Genomic DNA, 21,163 nt, shown 5'->3' on the forward strand with positions numbered 1-21,163 from the left:
CAAACTGGCTTAGAAGGACAAGGACAACAGGTGCATGGGGGGGGTATTACTCCCTACAAATTCCCCAAGAAACCATTCATCATCCTGACTTAGAATTATATGAAAATTCCTTCACTGTTGCTCAGTTAAATTCCTGGAACGCCCTCCCTAACAGTATAATGAATCCACCACATGGGCTGCAATGGTTCAAGAAGGCAACTCGCCACCACCAACGTGGGCAAGTAGGGATGAGCAATAAGTTCTGCCCTAGCCGGTAACACCAAGTACTGTGAACAATGTAAAAAAGTATATAGCTGCTGAGTTTTTCAAGATGGAAATCAACAGATTTTCACCAGGTAATTACAAAAAAGAAATGGGCCAAAGCTAAGTAAAATGGAGTTGAATTGAATTGAAGCTAAGCTATAATCTCATTGAAGAGTGGAACGGGCTTAATGGATTGAATGTATCACTCTTTTTCCATGTAATTGAATTTGATTCCTTTCCTACAAGTAATAAATATAAATATATCTGCAATTAGGCCTCTACCTAGCTTCATCACCTGTGGTTTAGTTGGTAGCAATCTTGTCGCTGAAGCACTAGGTTCAACTCCCACATGTAGTCTTGAAGATAATAATCAAGGCTGACATCTCATTGCTATATCTCAAAGTTGCACTGCCTGAAATATTGTTTGAAAATAACTTTTAGGCACTTAAATGTGGGTACAAGGTTTTCTCCATTCAAGTTTTAATTCAAGCCCACTATACCCCCAGCACCATGGACCCACTCTTTACATCCCAGCTATCACGGTTCTGCTCCTCTATCATCTACCCTGGCCTCCCACAACCCTAGCTCAGCTTATTTCCCTTCCTCATCACCACCAGTGCTCACCCTCACAATTTTACTTGGCTCTGCTTACCCCGCCACTCCTGAACTCTCGCTCTTCTTATTCCAGCACAGTGACACAGTGGTTAGCACTGCTGCCTCCCAATGCTCAGGGTAATTCCAGACTTAGGTGACTAGCAGGTTTGCACATTCTCCCAGTGTCTGCCTGGGTTTTCTCCGAGTGCTCTGGTTTCCTCCCAGAGTCCAAAAATGTGCAAGATGTTTAGATTGGCCATGCTAAATTGCTCCATAGTATACAGGTTAGGTGGATTATCCATGGTAGGTGTGTAGTTATGGGGATAAAGTGGTGGGAGGTGGGGTGGGAGAGTAGTGGTGTGCCTGGGTGGGATGCACTTTGGAGGGTCAGTGCATACTCAATGGGCCAAATCATTTCTTTCTGCACTACAAGGATTCTATGTATTGAAATTTGAAAACTATTGCTTTTCTGAATGCATCATTCAATCAAAGAATACAGGTGCTACACCACACAGCAATTTTTGTTAAAAGGTTGACATATTTAGTATGAGGTTCACAAGGTATATAATAAAATGCATCTTGTCACTCCAGTATTATGATGCTGTGCTTCCAGTGAGAACTGTACTGCTGGAATTGTACATTGGGAATTTAAACGGACTGTTCTTGTGATTTTCTATTCATTTAAAGTTAATTATATCCAAATTCCCAATATGTGTTTTTGGCAACTGAGATTGTCAGGAACACAATTTTGTGTAGTTTCCTGTTGAAAATCAGTGCATGTTCTCTAGCCAAAGTTTTGCAGTATTTGAGTCTTGCACATTTATTATCGTGCATCTACCTACAAAGTGTGAGTTAATTGAACTTAAACAATCCTAGTTTCCTGACATAGAAGCTCTTAAAGGTTTTTCTTTCCAATTGTCCCAGTTATTTGTTAATCTAAATGGAAGACTTCTAAACTTTTCATTGAACCCTCATTTCAGAATTAACTATTGTTCTTCCATCTTATTTCAATTGGCCAAATCTTTGTATCAACTAGGCTCTATTCCTGATGAAGGGCTTTTGCCAGAAACGTTGATTTTCCTAGTCCTTGGATCCTGTCTGAACTGCTGTGCTTTACCAGCACCACTCTAATCTAAAATCTTTGTATCTGTTGAACTGACATATTTGTGGCCTACTTAGTCCTATAGGCCATTATGCTAAAAGGAATTTCTTTTTAATTTTGTTTTCCAGGTACTGGTACACAATCCTTTTATCTGGAATTCCGAAATCCGAAGTTTCTTTTGTGAAGTTTTTTTCTGTATGACAAGGTTGTTTGGTATGCAAACAGGTGACCCAACTCCACACCCACCCGACCCACATCATTCAGATGTGATGCGGCAGTGTAGCCCAGCACTGGCAGGCATCAGTTGTGTCTCAGCGCTCGTCCTAGTCACATGTGGGTCTACTGTTTGGTAAGTTTTTTTAATCTCACTGTGGAAATGTCATTTATTTTGAAATCTGAAAACTTCCGAAATCCAAAAAACAACTGGACCCAAGGACTTCAGATAAAGGATTGTGCACCAGTAATGTAAAAGTTAATCAACAAAAAATAAACCATCAACCACTTTTACTTAACCAGGTATCAACAAACTTCTTTTGAAAGAGTTAATGCAGCAATAACAGTTTTTACTGAAAGTCTGTTTCGCATAACCTCCACTCTGCAAGAGGGAAACAAAACCTTCTCTTAATCTCTGTTTCACATGAGGCTTATTAATTTTGCACCTGTCACCTGTATTTCTACAGTCATAGTCCAAACTAAATAGTAAATTGTGTTCGGTTCCGAAAAATGATGGGAGTTAGTTTCCGCCCCCTGGTGCTTAGTGCTATGATGTCATCATCCAGGTTCCAGTATATCAGCAGGAACTAAAAAATAAACATTGTCAATAGCAAGTTTCATTCTGTAAAAGCAAAATACTGTTGATGGTCGATATCTGAAGTAAGAACAAAAGGAAACTGGAAAACTGGTCAGATAGGATTGATGCAGTAAAAGTTTTGGTTTGATGATCTTACATCAGAATTGAAAGCAGATTATAATGTGAGAGCTTTTAAACCAAAGTAGAGTATTGACGGGGAGTGATGCGGGGCAATATGGATGGTGTGTGTATGTGTAGGGTTGGTTCAGTGGTGAGGGACCGGCAAAACTGGCTATAATTGGGTGCAGACTAAGGGAGATTAAATAACAGAAATCTTCGCAATGCAATTCATGAAGAGAGTGGTGAAGAATCAAAGAGTGTGTCGAAATGAATTGTGAATTGCATAAAAATTATTGGAATGGAGCATGAAACAATTGGTATACCTCAATGGGGTCGCGCACTAGAAATGAAGCCCTAGTATTCCTAAAGTTGTCACAAAATTTAAAGGTTTTATGAAAGTATGCAAAATTCCTCCAATTTGCTTGTCTTTTAGACCCAGATTGCAAAAACAACTATTTATTACAAATAAGTGAATTCCAAAATGCAGCACTTCATGTTTACCTAAATTAAACTTCATTTGCCACTCCTTGGCCCATTGGCCCATCTGATCAAGATCCTGTTGCAATCTGAGGCAACCTTCTTCGCTATCCACTACACCTCCAATTTTGGTGACATCTGCAAACTTACTAACTATACCTACTATATTCACATCCAAATCATTTATAAAAATGAAGAGAAGCAGTGGAGCCAGCACTGATCCTTGTGACACACCACTGATCACAGGCCTCCAGTCTGAAAGGCAACCCTCCACCACCACCTTCTTCAACCTTTGAGCCAGTTCTGTATCAAAATGGTTGGTTCTCCCTGTGTTCCATGTGATCTGACCTTGCTAACCAGTCTACTGTGAGGTACTTCTTCGAACGCCTTACTGAGTCCATATTGATCACGTCCACCGTTCTGCCCTCATGAATCCTCTTCGTTACGACTTCAGAAAACTCAATGAAGTTAGTGAGACATGATTTTTCACACACACAGCCATGTTGACCATCCGTAATCAGTCCTTGCCTTTCCAAATACATGTAAATCCTATCCCTCAGGATTCCTTCCAACAATTTGCCCACCACTGATGTCAGGATCACTGGTCTATAGTGTCCTGGCCTTTCCTTACCATCTTTCTTAAATAGTGGCACCAAGTTAGCCAACTTCACCTGTGACGATCTCAACACAGGATCCAGCAATCACTTCCCTAGCTTCCCAGAGAGTTTTAGGGTACATCTATTCAGGTTCTGAGGATGTATCCACCTTTATGTGTTTTAAGACATCCAGCACCACCACCTGTGTAATATTGACATTTTTCAAGATGTCACCATCAATTTTCCTACATTCTATGTCATCCATGTCCTTCTCCACAGTAAACACTGATGCAAAGTACTTGTTTAGTATCCTCCCATCTCCTGCACTTCCACACATAGGCTGTCTTGCTGATCTTTGAGGGATCCTATTCTCTCCCTAGTTACCCTTTTGTCCTTAATGTATTTGTAAAATCCCTTTAGATTCTCCGTAACCCTATTTTCCAAAATTATCTCATGTCCTCTTGTTGCCCTGCTGATTTTCTTCTTAAGTATACCTCTGCTGCCTTTATACTCTTCTAATGATTCACTCGATCTGTCTGTACCTAACATGTGCTTCCTTCTATTTCTTGACCAAAACCTCAATTTCTCTAGTCATCCAGCATTCCCTATACCTACCAGCCTTGCCTTTCACCCTAACAAGGACATACTGTCTCTGGATTCTCATTCTCTCATTTTTGAAGATTTCACATTTTCCAGCCATCCCATACCTGCAAACATCCACCCCCAAATCAACTTTTGAATGTTCTTGCCTAATACCGTTCAATTTGGCCTTTCTCCAATTTAGAACTTTAACTTTTAGATCTGGTCTATCCTTTTCCATCACGATTTTAAAACTAATAGAATTATGGTTGCTGGCCCAAAAGTTCTCTCCCACTGCCAACTCAGTCACTTGCCCTGCCTTAATTCCCAAGAGTGGGTCAAGCTTTGCACCTTCTCAGCAGATACATCTACATACTGAATAGAAAATGTTCTTGTCCATACCTAACAAATTCCTTTCCATATGAACCTTTAACACTATGGTAGTCCCAGTCTCTGTTTGGAAAGTTAAAATCCCCTACCATAACCACCGTATTATTCTTACAGATAACTGAGATCTCCTTACAAATTTGTTATTCAGTTTCCCACTGACTATTGGGGTGGGTCGATAGTACATTTGTAACAAGGTGAGTAATCCAGATGTTACTACCATCAAGGACCTCCTTTTTAAAGCCCTGCCAAACTTTCTATTTTCTCCTTTCAGCATCTCATCTTTTTCCCTTCCTATGTCGTAAGTTCCAATGCTCACAATGTCCCCCTGCTGGTCCCTCTCCCATTTTAGAATATTTTGCACTCTTGCTATCTTCATTTGGCCAGACAGTGGTAGATTTGATTAGATTAGATTACTTACAGTGTGGAAACAGGCCCTTCGGCCCAGCAAGTCCACACTGACCCTCCGAAGAGCAACCCTCCGAAGAGCAACCCACCCAGACCCATTCCCCTACATTTACCCCTTCACCTAACACGGGCAATTTAGCATGGCCAATTCACCTCCCTGCACATTTTTGGAATGTGGGAGGAAACCAGAGCACCCAGAGGAAACCCACGCAGACACGGGGAGAATGTGCAAACTCCACACAGTAGTGGATGGAAAGTATTCTGCCTGGTGGTCGGTGATCACAGGGATCTGTTCTTGGGCCTCTGCTCTTTGTAGTTTTTATAAGTGACTTGGATGAAGAAGGGGAAAGGTGGGTTAGTAAGCTTGCCGATGACCTGAACGTCGGTGGTGTTGTAGGCTACAACAAGGATGCAGAGGTTGGCTGAGAAGTGGCAGATGGAGTTCAGTCTGGATAAATGTTGTAATTGTACCAAAGGCAGTAGCTGTGTAGATTCTTTCTTTCTTTCTCTCTAGGTTTCTTTCTCTGATCATTTGGTCCCTGTCTTTGTTTCTCTTCATCCTTTTAAAAGTGCCATTGTTTTGACCTTTCTCCCCCCAAAGTTCCAAAACAATGGAACAGCTTATAAAACAGTAACTACTACTCCTGGAATTTGAGTAAATCTTCTCCAACACCTAAAATTCTTCAAAAAAGGAGCAACTCTTACAGCCACAATTTTTCGCCCTCCTCCATCTTGGATTACTCAGAATCCTTCTTGGTCTAAGAATTACACATGCACTCTTTCTGTGTCCTTCTGGTCTCTGCCTATTTCCTGTATAGGGTCAATCAAACATTATGGCAAAAGTGAGAACTGCAGATGCTGGAGATCAGAGTCAAGATTATAGTGGTGCTGGAAAAGCACAGTAGGTCAGGAAAATCAATGTTTTGGTCAAAAGCCCTTCATCAGGAACGTCAAATTGCCCGAAACGTCAATTTTCCTGCTCCTTGGATGCTGCCTGACCTGCTGTGCTTTTCCAGCATCACTCTAATCTTGACTCAATCAAACATTATGGAATGTCCTCCAAGGTCCATTACTAGGGGTCAGTTAATCAGTAATGAGAAGGAATATTACTGTGGTCTGTTGCTCCAGTGTAGCCCATCAAGCAGACAGAGGCAATGACAAGTGATACTTTTTACTCAGCTGGAGTTATGGGAAATCCAGGATTCAGGTCTTGTTGAACTGCCCAAATATGACATATATGGTCTATAACTACAGCTTCTGGTGTCGGGGCATGTTTATTGTCACAATCTACATTTTAAAATTCAGATTCTTCAAGTAGGTTAAAATGTAAAAAGTGATGAGGAAGGTTTCTGTCTTTCTATGTGCATTTTTTTCCATTTCCAGTTTTCAGAATGCATTGGTTTGCAATGTCAGTGGAGGGTGTGTAGCTGATTTAATTAGTAAATGGAAAACAGACTTGCCTAGTTGGATGGAAATATCAGAAATTTTGATATTTCATTAACAATGAAACTGATCAGCTGGACTGCACTAGCTGTTTCTGATCCTCTGGATACCGAGTTTCCTAATAACTGAGGAATCAATCCATTACATCCTCCATTGTCTGTTCATTTCAGGTAGAATAGTTTGCAATGCACCTCACGGAATTCAGTCACCTGTATGTGACATTTAAAGGCTAGTAACATAATCTCAGCCAGGAATCTGAGTTTATAAACAGCCTGCATCAACAACACACAATTGAAAGAATACAGGACTATAGTTGAACCAAAATGAAATGAGACCATGCACACTTTCCTCTCTCACTTGATCTGGTGGCTTAGATTCAATAATAGGAATTTTATAGTTTGTTTAACTTTTTGCAAAATTTATGTCCTACACATCACTCCCCTACTTGCTTCATGACATTGGTATGATTCTGTCAGGTAGTGAAAGCATTCAAAGGAGTTAGATTGCTGATCTCGATTCTGAATTTGAATAATGAGAAACCAGGCCGAAGAAGTTGTCTCATATTGTTTGGAATTTAGGAAGTACAGTACAACTACCACCTTATGCAAAGTAGATGCATGAAATGTCTTGGACAACCTTGAGGAAAGTTTAATAAAAAGGGCTCCTCCCAGTAGAGAGTTGAGCTTGCCTTTAATCTGACCTGTGCTAGTTTCAAGAGCACCTTCCCTGCTGGGATGTGTAATTGCAAAATTAACCAAAAAAGTTTTTGTTATCGACAGAGGATTGGTATTTATTCTACATTGCTGTTCTCATAACATAAAAAATTAGCCAACAGACTTGTAGCAAGGTTTTTAACTTTTTTTAGCTCGATTTGACATAAAGTTCATGTTTTCCCAGTACACTTTGCATTATGAGTACCTGCTTGAGACTGGTACCTGCACTGAAATAATAATTACAATTACTATATCAGTCATTCAGCCATTCCAAATTAAACATATGGCTTTATGAAAAACAAATGAGACAAAATTCTTTTGGAAAATCCATGCAATTTGCTACAGGAAACAGGTGGTGTTGATGTAGAATATTGAAATTTCATCCCTGCCAACTCCTTCTGGGGATTAATAGAATATTAATAAACTTTAACAATCTAGATGAAAATTCATGACGTACACCTTTATTTGTAGCTTAGATGATTAGCTATAAACCTATATCCCTTGTCACAGTATCACGAACAATCGTCAATGATGTTCAAAGCCCTTTAAAGAGATGGCATTTTCAACATTTTCTTAGTATTTGTGTGGTCCCTGTGACTTTTCTGCTGTAAGCCAGTTCAAGAATCTAAAGAGGTAATTTTAACCCAACCCTCCTGGCAGATTCAAAAATGTCTAATTCCTGCTCCCCAAACTATTTGCATGGTCTTTTTTTAGTTGGCTAGTACTTATTCCAGAGATTGGTAGTGAACTGTACAGACAAATCAGAGCTCAGTTGCTATTTTAACTGAAAATCAAATATCCCATGCAGCTCCTGATGCACCTTGTGGGATTGATTATTCCATAGCAGTGGAATTGGTATATTAAAGAACAACTCAACTGCCTTTTTTGTCAGGCTAACTAGTATTTCACTATGATATTGAAATCTGCGTTTATGGGAAAGAGTTCAAGACGTTGCAAAAATGACTACTTTTTCTCCTCCATGGGGTAACATTATTCAAACGTTAAATTGTTGACATTAAACAACAGCCAGCAGTATATACAATTAGAAAGAGTTACTGTTCAATTGATGTGTAATCCATGTCTGACCAGATTAACAGAGCAATGAAAGTTTACACAAGATATTCGGGCAACTGCCACTATATTTTTATCGCGTAACGCTCAACTCAGTCGATTCAGTTATAATCAAAGTGATAGAAATAAGAGGGGAATCGTAATTGGGTACTCTACAAGAATACTCAAAGAGACGGTTGTATTGTGCCCCATAAAGAAACTTTTCATTAGATTGGTGACCTGTATTCTACAAATACTTTGTCATTTGGAGAGGTGCAGCTACATTATTCATGGGCAAAGGAAATCCAGTGTGAAGACAAAGAAATACAGAAAAGGAAGGTCACCTCAACACCTTCGAACAAGTGATGCGCAGGGTTGAACGGTTTCATCATGACTCCACTGACTTGTTCATTCCCCAGTCTGAAAACTCCCACAAAGCCCCTCTGTACTTAAGCACTTATTACTCCCTTAATCCTGCATTCCAAAAAAAAAGAAATTGGAACTGTTCAAGCAACTTCTAAGGCCTTGATTTCGTATATAGACAGATTTGATGCAAAGCCCTAGAAAGAAGAAAACATGAGGTACAAGCTTTTCGAACTTTACTGTTGTAACCAACAGAAGTGATGCACCACGGCCTTCGAAGTAGAGCAGGAATTCCATGGGAGATGGATACTGCGGTGGATAAAAAGGCACAAACTATGTGTTTAATAGTAGGTTGGGCGATAGGTTTGAAATGAATTATTTTTAGAGATTGGAAGAGGTGCAGTCAGGACAGGGAAGGCATGCATTTCTTTTAATGATACTCAACGGCAAATTTCCTTTCAGTCTATACGTAATCCTCACAAGACCTATATTTTATAAAACACATATGAAGGCCTATTCTGATCACTCTGACTTGTACCAGTGTTCGCTCTCAGGTTTAAACTGTGACATGCAATTGCTGTAGGGAGATGGTGGATTAGTCATAATGCTACTGGACTGATAGGCTAGGCACTCATTGAAGACAGAGGTGGAAGAGGCCATCAACAGTGATAGTAAGCAGCACTTGCTCGGCAATGATCTGCTCACTGACACTTTTATTTAGATTCTGCCAGGCCTCTCAGCTCCTGAACTCGTCACAGCCTTAGGTCAACATGGACAAAAGAGACAAATTCCAGACGTGAGGTGAGAATGATGGCCCAAGATGTCAAGGCAGTATTTGTGGCATCAAGGAGCTCCAGCAAAATTGGAGTCAGTGGAAGTCAGGAAGAATGTATAATGGAACTTTATACTGATACAATTGTACCTGGCACAAAGAGAAATGACTGCTGTCGTTGGAGGTCAGTCACCCCGGCTGTAGGGCATCTCTGCAGGGGTTCCGCAAGTTAATGTCTGAGGCCCAACCATATTCAGTTGCTTCATCAGAGATCTTCCCAGTGAGGATATTCACTGATGATTGTACAACATTCATCACAATTCATGACTCCCGGGTACTAAAGCAGTCCAAATCAAATGCAGCAAGACCTGCATAATAACCAGGTTTGAGCTAACAAGCAGCAAGTAACATTCATGCCATACAAGTATCAGGAATGACTATCTCCAACAAGAGAATTTAACCACCTCCTCTTGACATTCACTGACATTGACATCATTGAATTTCTACTACCAATATCCTGAGGTTTACCATTGACCAGGAGCAGAATTGGACTCACAGTATAAATATTGTGGTTACAAGAGTAGGTTAGAAACTAGGAATCCAACAGCAAATAACTCACCATCTGACTCCCTAAAACATTGCCCATAGTTGAAGGCACAAGTCAGGATTGTAATGGAGTACTGCCTGTTTGCCTAGATGAATGCAGTTCCAATAATGGTAAATGAGACTTGACATAATTCAGAACAAAGCAGCCTGTTTGGCATGAAATTCACCAATGGTCACTCCCTGCACTATCAGCATTGAATAGCAGCAATGTCTTGTATATTGCTGCAGCAATTCGCCAAGACTCCTTAGACAGAATCTTGTATGCCCATGACCACTTCCATCGAGGGCAGGGGTAGCAGATACTTGAGAATGCCACTATCTGCCAAATTCTCCTCCAAGCCACTCAATATTGTGACTTGGAAATATGTTACCATTCCTTCAGAGTTGCTGGGACAAAGTCGTACAACTGTATCCCAAACAGCATTGTGGGTGTTCCTACACCAAATGGACTGTAGCAGTTCAAGAAAGCAGCTCACCAGCCCAACCTCATGGGCAAGTAGAGCTGAACAATAAATATTGGCCGAGCTGGCGATGTCCACATCCCATGATGAATTATAAAAATGTATTCATCCTACCGCTTTTTTCAGATCTCTTAGTATATAGGATATATCGAAGAATATGTATTCACTGCTGATAGTAATTGAGATTAATCTGCAATGCAAAATGACGTGATGCTTGTTGTGCAACTGGCTGTTCCCAATCTGTAGAAAGGACATGTTGATTGGAAAAATAGATTACTTATAGAAAGTATCTTGTGACACTGTGTCTTGTGACGCAGTGTAAGTTTACCTACTCCTGGGTCAGGGAGTCCAGATTTAACTCCCACATACTCCAGGATGTCTATAATATCTCTGAACAGGTTTATTAGAAAATATTCACGGACAAAATGTGGGATTCTTGTAGTGCAGTGGTTGTGTCCCTACCTCTAAGCTCAGAAGGCCTGAATTCAAGTCCCACCTGTTCCTGAGGTGTGTCGTAACATCTATGAAACAGGTTCATTAAAAATATCTCTCTTATTTCAAGTAAGAACACAATTATAATCAAACTTAAAAGAGTAATTTTGTAAATTAACATTTCCAGTCTGGAGCCTTACCCCAAAATTCACTGTGTACTGTCATAATATTTATGACCATTAAAATGAATGATGACCTCTGCGTATCCCGATCATTAATTGGTAATCTGTTGAATCTGGTTTCCTACTGGAAGTGGGTATTTTTAAAATTACTCTTTAATCTTTTTAAATTGCATACATTCCTGCTGTCTTCTCCCATACCATTTCTTACATAATTGGGAGGGATTTTTCACTTTCCTCCACCAGCCCTGCAGAGTGGGCTAGCGGTCAGGGAATTAGGTGAGTGTAAAATTGGACGCCGCGACGATGACACTGTATGGGTCACTAACCTGTCTTCTCTTGTGTTTTGCCAGCAGTAGGGTTGGTGTTGGGCAACCAATCCCCTCTGTTCAGCCAGTTGAGACCCAGAATTCACCAGTTAATAGCCACTAGGGGCTTCTTCCCACAGCTGCTGATATTATACCAGAAGAGGGAGGCATCAATGCCATCTCATAACTTGGTGCCATTTCTGCAGGCTGAGAGAACCAGGGCTTCCCTACTATTTTATGGACTTTCTTGCACAGTTATTCACCCACCGCCCAGGGTTTCAACTTCATTGCCCTACCAAATCCATCTCCATCGGCCTTGCTGAGGCATGCCAGCTTGTCTCTGGTGAAATTTTGAATGTACCTGAATATCTGGCAATATGGTCTCTCTTTTGATGAGGACCGCACCTGCTCCTAGTGAAGCAGCTGAGTCTAAAGAGCTGCTGGCCATTTAACTTACAACTAACAAGAAAGAAAATTTTGAATGGGCAGCACCTTTAGCATGAAAAAAAATTCCAAGTTGAAGTGTTCCCTAGAGGAGAAACAAAGTAACTTTGTTGGAGAAGTGATTAAAAAGAGATAGAGTTTGAGAGAGTTTCATAAAGGTCAGGAAGTTAGAGAAGAATAATTTTGTGGTGGCAGCTGAATTACTTGTTCACAGAATGCTCACATTTTAAATTGATATTCTAGTTTATACCTAATATCTTACAGAATGTGGAAGTAATCTTTTTCTAATATTTTGAGGACACATTTCAACTTTTTTTCATTCCATATCTGATCTATGACAAAGTTGTATAATTTATAAATATAAAACTAAAATGTCTTTTTTAGTGCTGCTCATCGTATGTTGCAGTTTACATTGTTTTATAAGGGAGGGAGCATTTCCAATGCCTTTGCTCAGACTGTTGTAGGCTAGAAATTGCATGCAAAGACCTTTTATAGTCCTTGACATTAGTGCCTTAGTAGTGAGTGTTTGAGGATGCTGGGAGTCTTACTGATTTCACTACTTTCAAGATAAAAGCTTCATTTTAGTGACTCCTTGGTAAAAGATAGTGGTAGTATTGTGTAGTAGTATTTACCACTGGACTAGTAGAGCAGAACCGAGGTTAATGTTTTGGCGACATGGATTTGAATCATTCCATGGCAGATGGTAGAATTAGAATTGAGTACAAATCCAAAATTAAAAAAATAAAGACTAGGCTAATGTCAGTGTTCCCTTTAAGGTGGAATGCAGCCATTCCAATGTTCTGCACTTGGTATTCAGCACAGGAGTGTCGATCATAGCATTGACTGCCAAGGAGTGGCAGCTGTGCATGAGTCTTGGAGGCATGCATTATCAGTAAAATAATTAAATGCAATGTTGCTAATGATGACCCTGCAGCCACTTTCAATTGTCATAAAGACCTATCTGGTTCACTAATTACCTTTAGAGCAGGAAGTTTGCCTTCTTGCCCAGGCTTTCCTACATGTGATTCCAGACCAACAGCAATGTAGTTGACTTTTGACTGCCCTCTGGGCAATTAATGCTAGTCTAGCAAGCAACATCCATATCCCACCAACAAATTAAAAAAAATCTTATGTATCTTTCTGACTAGCCTAATGTGGTATTGATATTCAGTTCCATTGCAGTCTGGCACTGTAAATAATTGTTGAATGATTTGATAATGATTTGTGGGCGGCACGATGGCACAGTGGTTAGCACTGCTGCCTCACAGCACCAGAGACCCGGGTTCAATTCCCGCCTCAGGCGACTGACTGTGTGGAGTTTGCATGTTCTCCCTGTGTCTGCGTGGGTTTCCTCTGGGTGCTCCGGTTTCCTCCCACAGTCCAAAGATGTGCAGGTCAGGTGAATTGGCCATGCTAAATTGCCCAGAGCGTTAGGTAAGGGGTAGATGTAGATGTAGATGTAGGGGTATGGGTGGGTTACGCTTCGGCGGGGCAATGTGGACTTGTTGGGCCGAAGGGCCTGTTTCCACACTGTAAGTAATCTAATCTAATCTAATAATATCTTTTTTGTACCTCAGCCAAAAACAAATTCTGATTACACTCATTTGTGTTTTAGTTATTAGAAACTGTAATGTTCAAATTAGTGATAGATATATGATCAAAAGATACAAATGGAGAAAGATTAAGGAAACAAAAATAAACAGATGTGAGACAAGTGTGTAAACATAATTCAGTAAAAGAAATCAATAAATAAAGGAGAGAGAGAAAAAAACTGGAACTACAGATCTGTAAGCCTGACATCAGTGATCAGGAAAATGCTGAAATCTGTTATAAGGGATGTCTTAACTGGACACACAAACATGATAGTAGGAATAAGCATGGATTTATGAAAATCGTGTGATAAATCTTTGGAGTTTTTTTGAGATTTTCACGAGCATGATAGATGAGGGGATGCAGTGAATATTGATAAAGTAAGGCATGGAAGATTAGTCAGCAAAATTAGGGCCAAGGGATAGATTGGGAATTACTTAACAGTGAAAACAGAGTTGGAAGAAGTGAATCATTCTCAAATTAGTGTGCTGTGACTAGTTGGATACCAAAGAGTTCAGTGTTTGCACCACAACTGTTCAAAATTTACATTAATGATTTGAATGGGGAACCAAATGTAATATTTTCAAGTTTTTGGATGACACAAAACTAGATTGGAAAGTGAGTTGTAAGAAGGATATAAAGACACTTGAAGGGCATCAGACAGGCAAAGTGAGTGGTCAAGAAATTGGCAGATACATTAGAACATAAAACACAGAAATTTAGAAAGCTAGCACACAGGTGCAGCAGGTAATAAGGAAGGCTAATGGAATGTTGACACTTATTTTAAGGGGCTTGGATTATTAGAGTAGAGACGTCTGACTGCAACTGTGCAAGGTGCGGGTGGAACACTTTGCCACAGAGAACTGTGGGGACAGAGTCCTTGTATATATTCACGACTGAGCTGGATAGCTTCTTGATCAGGAGGGGAATCAAGGGTTATTGAGAAAGGGCAGGAAAGCAGACGTGGAGAATCCAATCAGCCATGATCCTATTGAATGGTGGAGCAGACTTGAGAGGCCTACTCCTGTTCCTTACGGTCTTATAAGAACTTGGAACAGGAGTAGGCAATTTAGCCCCTTAAACCACTCGCCATTCAATACAATGTGACTGATCTCATCACAGCCTCAACTCCATTTTCCTAACTGGTCTCCATAATTGGTCTACTCATAACCAATTAAAAATGTCTGTCCACTTCTTAAATCTACTTAGTGACCAGGTATCCATCTCACTCTGGGGTACTGAATTTCAGATTCATGACCCTTTGAGAGAAGCAATTCCTCATTACCCCTATTTAAACTTGCTACCCCTTAACCTAAAATTAGAACCTCTCATTCCCACAAGGAAGATGTGCACTGTAAATCTACTTTGTCAATCCCCTTTAATATATACATCAATTTGATCTCTCATTCTTCTAAACTCTCAAGATTATACACCTAAACTATTCAATCTTTCTTCATGAGACAAATACCTCATCTCTAGAATAAATCTATTCAACCTCCTCTAATTTACTTCCAATGCAACTACATTCCTTTTCAAGTAAGGGGACCAAAACTATATGTAGTACTCCAGGTGCTGTCTCATTAATGACTTGCACAATTTCAGTGACACTTTCTTACTTTTATACTCTATTTCTTTTGCAATAAAAACCAAATTTCCATTTTTCTTCCTTATTACCCACTGTCCCTGCATACTTGTTTTCTGTAATTCATGCATGAGCACACCCAAATCCCTCTGCATAGAAACATTGTGAAATATCTCTCTATGTTGATAATAAGTTGTCTTTCTATTTTTGTAACCAAAATCAACAACTTTACATTTTTCCACATTACACTCCATTTGCCCACTTTTGGCCCCTTCGTCTAATCATTCTATATTATAGAATCCCTACAGTGCAGGAAGAGGCAATTTAACCCACCGAATCTGCACCGACCCTCTGAAGAGCATCCTACCCAAATCCAACCCCTCACCCTAGCCTGTAACCCCACATTTAATGACCAATCCACCTAAATTGAACATCTCATCATGACCAATCCACCAAACCTGCACATCTTTGAAAAGTAGGAGGAAACTGGAGCAGCTGGCATTAACTTATGCAGAGATTGTGCAAACTCCGCAGTCACCCAAGGCTGAATTTAACCAAGTTTCTTGGTGCTGTGTGGCAGCAGTGCTAACCACTGAGCCACTGTGCTGCCATTTGTAACTATTTATTTGTAACTTTTTTATCTTTTCATTACAACCTATTTTTCCATCCATATTAGCGTAATCTATAAACTTGGCGATAGCACCTTCTGTCCCTGCATCCAAGCCAATGATATAGATTCTAAATAGCTGGGCCCTGAGCACCAAACTCTGTGGCATGTCACTAGTTAATGTTGGTTAACCAATTATCTATCCAAACTAATATATTATCCCAAATCCCATGTGATCTTACATTGTGTATTAATCTTTTGTGGAGCACCTTGTCAAATCCCTTATCTTCAAAGATGGAGTTATTGTGGAAATATGTGAAGTTATCCACTTTGTTAGGAAAAGCAGAAATGCAGAATATTTGTTAAATGGTGAGAGAATGGTAAGCGTTCAAAGATTTCTTTGTAACTTTTTGCATAAGTCACTGACAGCTAAGTTGCAAATGCAGCAAGCAATGAAGAAAATAAATGTTAGAGACAAATAAAAACTGCAGATGCTGGAATCCAAGGTAAACATGCAGGACCGGGAGGTGGAGAAGTCAGTGTTTTGGGTGTAACCTCCTTCAGGTTACACCTGAAACTTTGACTTCTCCACCAAGAAAATAAATGGGCTGTCAGCCTTTATTACAGAGGTTTTGAGTATAGTAGTAAAGATGTCCTGCTCCAATTGTATCGTGATTTGGTTAAAGTGCACCTGAAGTATTGTGTACAGCTGAGGTCTTATCTAAGGAACTATACCTGTCATTGGGGGAGTGCAACAAAGGTTCACCTGACTGACACCTGGAATGGTAAGATTTTCCTATGAAGAAAGATTTATGAGGCTGAGCTTGTATTCTCTAGAGGTTATAAGAATAAGAGGTGATCTCATTGAAGCGTGTGTGATTCTTACAGACCTCATCAAGATAGTTACAGAAAAGATATTTTCCTTGGCTGGGAGGTCTAGAACTGAGGATATAGCCTCAAAATTAGGTATGCTATTTTGTATTGAGATGAAGAGGATTTTTGTCCCTCAAAGGGTGATTAAGCTTTGGGACTTTCTGCCTCTGGGGTTTTGAAGACATAATGATTGAGTTTGAGACAGAATTTGACAGATTTCTGGATGTGAAATATATCAAGGGATATTGGGAAAGTAGCTTTGAGGTAGAAGATCAACTCTGATCTAATTGACTGGCAGAGTAAATTCAAGAGTCTAAATTACACTCCTGTTCCTATTTTCTATAACACTAACCTTGAATATTTATAATGATCTCTGAAGTTTACTACCCACTTTTGTTCAACTTAGGACACTCCCTTTCCCTATGGTATGCCTATTTCTTGTCGCCTACATCAGTGCTAACGTAGATAGGAAAGTCTTGCAAAATAGCCATGGTTTCAATTCTGCCAGTCCAAAGTTTCTTCATCTTCATTGTGCAAACCTACCAATAACCCCCATGCTATCAATCCTCAGGCCTGTGGCAGTTACGAGAGGCCATCTTCACCGCTGTCATATTTCAAGATCATCAAAACTACCTCTGTGAAACACCAGTACAATCTCCTGAGTAAACATTGACTGCCTCCTATTCTATGAAAGACCAGACATCATAGTGCTGTGCTTTATCTCTTACTTTATACAGTGAAATACCAAGAAAATAAAATTGGATAAGGCTTGAAAATGGGCATAGGGATTGTGATGTGTGATTAATCCAGACCCCTTTGTTTTATGCAGGCAAAATACAAATTTTATGTTACTCACTAACTTAAACAATATTTGCTTACAATCTGATGTGAAGTATGCCACTAAGTGGCTGTATTGGAGTGTTGATTAGCTCAGTTAGCCGAATGGTTCATTTGCAATGCAGAGTGATGCCAACAGCTTGGGTTCAGTTCATGCACCAGCTGAAGCCACAATGGAGAACTGTCCTTCTCAACTTCTCCCTTTGCCTGAGGCATGGTGACCCTCAGGTTAAACCGCCACCAGTCAGCTCTCTCCTTCTCTTATGAGATAGCAGCTCTCTGGTCCAGTAGGACTATACCAATTTTATTTTTTACTTTATAGTGTGGGCTACCCAAATTCATTCAAAGTTAGCATCAATTAAAACTAGACTTCCCTACTTAAAATCAACCTGCATCTCTTAAAAGGCAGATATATTCTGACTGCAGCAAAAGCTGGGAAAAAGTTGACCTGAATATGGCAAAGGAGTGCAGCACACAGACTTACCACTAGAGGTTTTGATACAGGAGGTAAACGGGGGGAGAAAGGCCCTCTTTCCACAGGAGGCTTTGAGGTTGTACAAAACAAACACTGAGAAAGCAGTGGGAACCAGAAGATGCTATATTGCAAGAAGATCAGTGACCTCACAGAAATGGTCAAGCTCAGCAAATACATCTTTAAGTGCTATAATCATTGCAGGTCAGCCAATAGCTTCATACCACATTCTATTTACTATTCACACGCTTACCAGCATTCTCTGTCACCATATTTCGTATTTCACATTTATAAATTCACCTTGACCTCACACATATACTATTGCCTCATGTTCACTTTTCAGATCTTACACAAACTGCTAGATATTCAATTCTGACAGGCACATCATCGAAACAATAATAAAATGCTCACTGACATACTTCTCTCTATTTTGCAAGACAAAATGGTGCAAAGTCAAAGACGACAGCTTCCAAATATAGGAGATGGCCTGAACCCACCCTGGTGGAGAAGATGGTGTTGGTAGTGCGCCATTAAACTGTATGAGATGACAGTTTCTGTCTGCCTAATTCCCAGTCCATTTCATAGCAATGTCTCTTCTGATTTATAATCTGCAGATAATATTAGTATGTGCCTTTTTGCTTTTTGGCTCTTCACTCACTGCAACTTACCTTCTTCTTTAAGATGTCTCTGCAGAGCTGGGAACCATCCTTTCCGTCATGCAAATGGTAGTCATCAATATGAGAACACTTGCAAACCAAACCATGACACAGGATCTGATGGTCACTGTTTCAGTTCCTTGGCAGTATAAGGTGAAGCTATCTAGCATCTTAATTGTTGCAGTAGAAGCACAATCTGAGCCATTAACTCTGAGCTGGTTGCCATGTATACACAGCTTGATGCTGTCTGGGTTTGGACAAGTACACCACAGCTGCAGATACTAGAGTTAAAAGTGGTGTGCAAGGTTTTCCGCAGTCTAACAATTTGTCCTTGTAATTGCTAGAATTGTTGAGGTGTAAGTCTGCTGTCCTATCTCAATTTGCTTTGGAATGGTCATGTTGCAGTTAAATTTTATTTCAGCCATATAGCCAAGAGAGAAGATCAAGCTTTGTTTGGGTTGTGTTAAATTGGGAGAGTTGGATGAGATGATCACAGACATTCCAGCTGGAAAATTGAATTTTTGGGCTTCATCCATTCATTCTCTTCTTCCTGCTGTTCCTCCTGCTTCTCCGTTCACCATACATCTTGGATATGTCTTCTCTTTGTATTTTGAAATAATATTTGAATAATAACTTTAGACTCACAAAGCTTCAATCTCTTAGTTTAATTCTAAATATAACACTTTTAGGCCAATGTTGTTTTGCACAATAAACTTACTCTGCAGAGTGTAGAATTACTTCCTGGCTATTTGCTACCTTGCTCTTTACAAACAATATGTAATAGCTGGTGGTAGGAGTTGTTGTCATGATGGCAAGCTTGTAAAGCATGCAGTAACTAAGATAAATTGTGGTACTTTGGCAAGTACTCCAGATGAGTTGATGAAGCAGAAACTTTGTTTGACCATCTCAGTTGCTTGTTGATAATATTTTGTGTGGCTCTCTTTCTATGAATTCTACCCATGAGTGGCGGAGTCAGGTGGTCAGTAGATGACTTTTTTTCTCAGTAGTTACCTTTTGGTTAACACAGTGCCGAAAATACAGGTGGAACTCTGGCACAGGATAAAGACTATATGTCTGTTGCCTGGATACTGACCTGCGTTATAATTTTTGTTGAATCTATTTTTCTAATCAACCTGTTCAGAGATGTTATTTCATGCCTCTGGAGCAGATGTAACTTGAAACTGTGCCTCCCAGTCCAGGGGTAGGTACACTACATCAGTACTAATATATTGAGCATCATTGCACACAACTGCACATGCAGGGACTGAAATCCTTTCCACTTGTGGAACATATTTACATTTAGGTATGGCACTGGCAAATTCATGTATGAGTAGTCAAATGACATATTACATAAAGAAGAAGTCCATTATCCTGGGGTAGCCACATGAATACTCAAACACTTGTTTCTCTGGTCAGGCAAACCACATTGTATTTCCTTCTTCTCTCATTAAGGGTGCTAGTCACCTCACAGTGTTTAACAGCGCTGATGGGTTTTTTTTACTCTACTGCAGTTGAAAATTACTCCACTTTGTTTACTGTAAATTATGGAACTTCATGTTAGACCTATAGTTGGTTAATATCTAGGATCCTTGGATTCATTGTAAGTACGTAACAATATTCTGTCAAGTAAGCCCCCAATTCTATTTTCAATCATCTATCACAAACATCCTAGTATTTTTCCAACTTTATCAACTCATGCCTACGACAAAGTATAGCCACCGTCGAGCAGTGCAAACACTTTTAACAATACAATGGATGAAATCCTTGTGATCCCACCAAGGTTGCTTTGACAATAAATGAAAATTACCCCCCACCCTCCTTGTTTACCAGTCCAGCTGTGCAGCCTGGTAGTAGAACGTAGTCCATTTGTATATGTAAATGCCCATGTATAGGCAGTGTGAGGACATTGCTGGGATCTTCCTGCTGGTGGACAACCCTTGCTCACCCCATTGATACCAAGGTCTGGTTGACTGTGGCTCTTGAAATCCTCTAATCTCTACTGGATCCATAGTAAATAGTGGATCACTGCTGTGGCCACACACCTTTTCTCCACAGCAATGGCCTGATACTGGTCGAGAATTTCCAAGGCCAGATATTTGCTTCTGAAGCATAGATAGGAGTTGCGCTTGGAGACTCTTCAAAATCCCCATCGTAGCAGACTCCAAAAGATATGCTGGGACATTGAAGACTTTTCTGGGTAATTTCTGATGCCTGGAACCTTCAAAATATCTATTTAAATTTGATAATTTAGAGAATTCTACTGCAGTTAAGTAAATAGTTACTCAGGAAATGTTACATGACCAAGTCTAACTTCTGAGTAAGTATTCAGTTGACCTGTAAATGTCCCTCATAAGCCCCAATCACCACCCTCCAAATCCACTAATACTCAAGATTCTACCTCATTCTTGGGACCTTACCACCCACCCGGTAGATAGCTGCCCACCCAGCCAAGCAATAGCCCTTCCCTTCTGGATATGAC

The 21,163-nt window shown here is 40.0% G+C and overlaps 1 protein-coding gene across 4 annotated transcripts in view; it reads left to right on the top strand.

Annotated features, from left to right (window-relative positions):
• The window catches only part of cfap299 (cilia and flagella associated protein 299), a 670,526-nt gene that overhangs the window by 207,803 nt on the left and 441,560 nt on the right, over positions 1-21,163 (top strand). The window contains exon 2 of one of the 4 annotated variants that reach the window (XM_072593613.1): positions 2,068-2,288. The exons of the other annotated variants lie outside the window; for them this stretch is intronic. Within the exon in view, the coding sequence (XP_072449714.1) occupies positions 2,137-2,288 (152 nt within the window). The 5' untranslated portion in view covers positions 2,068-2,136. The remainder of the gene's footprint in view (positions 1-2,067; positions 2,289-21,163) is intronic. 4 annotated transcript variants of the gene reach the window in all.

The sequence above is a fragment of the Chiloscyllium punctatum genome, chromosome 1 (assembly GCF_047496795.1).
Source record: "Chiloscyllium punctatum isolate Juve2018m chromosome 1, sChiPun1.3, whole genome shotgun sequence".
Lineage (NCBI taxonomy): Eukaryota > Metazoa > Chordata > Chondrichthyes > Orectolobiformes > Hemiscylliidae > Chiloscyllium > Chiloscyllium punctatum.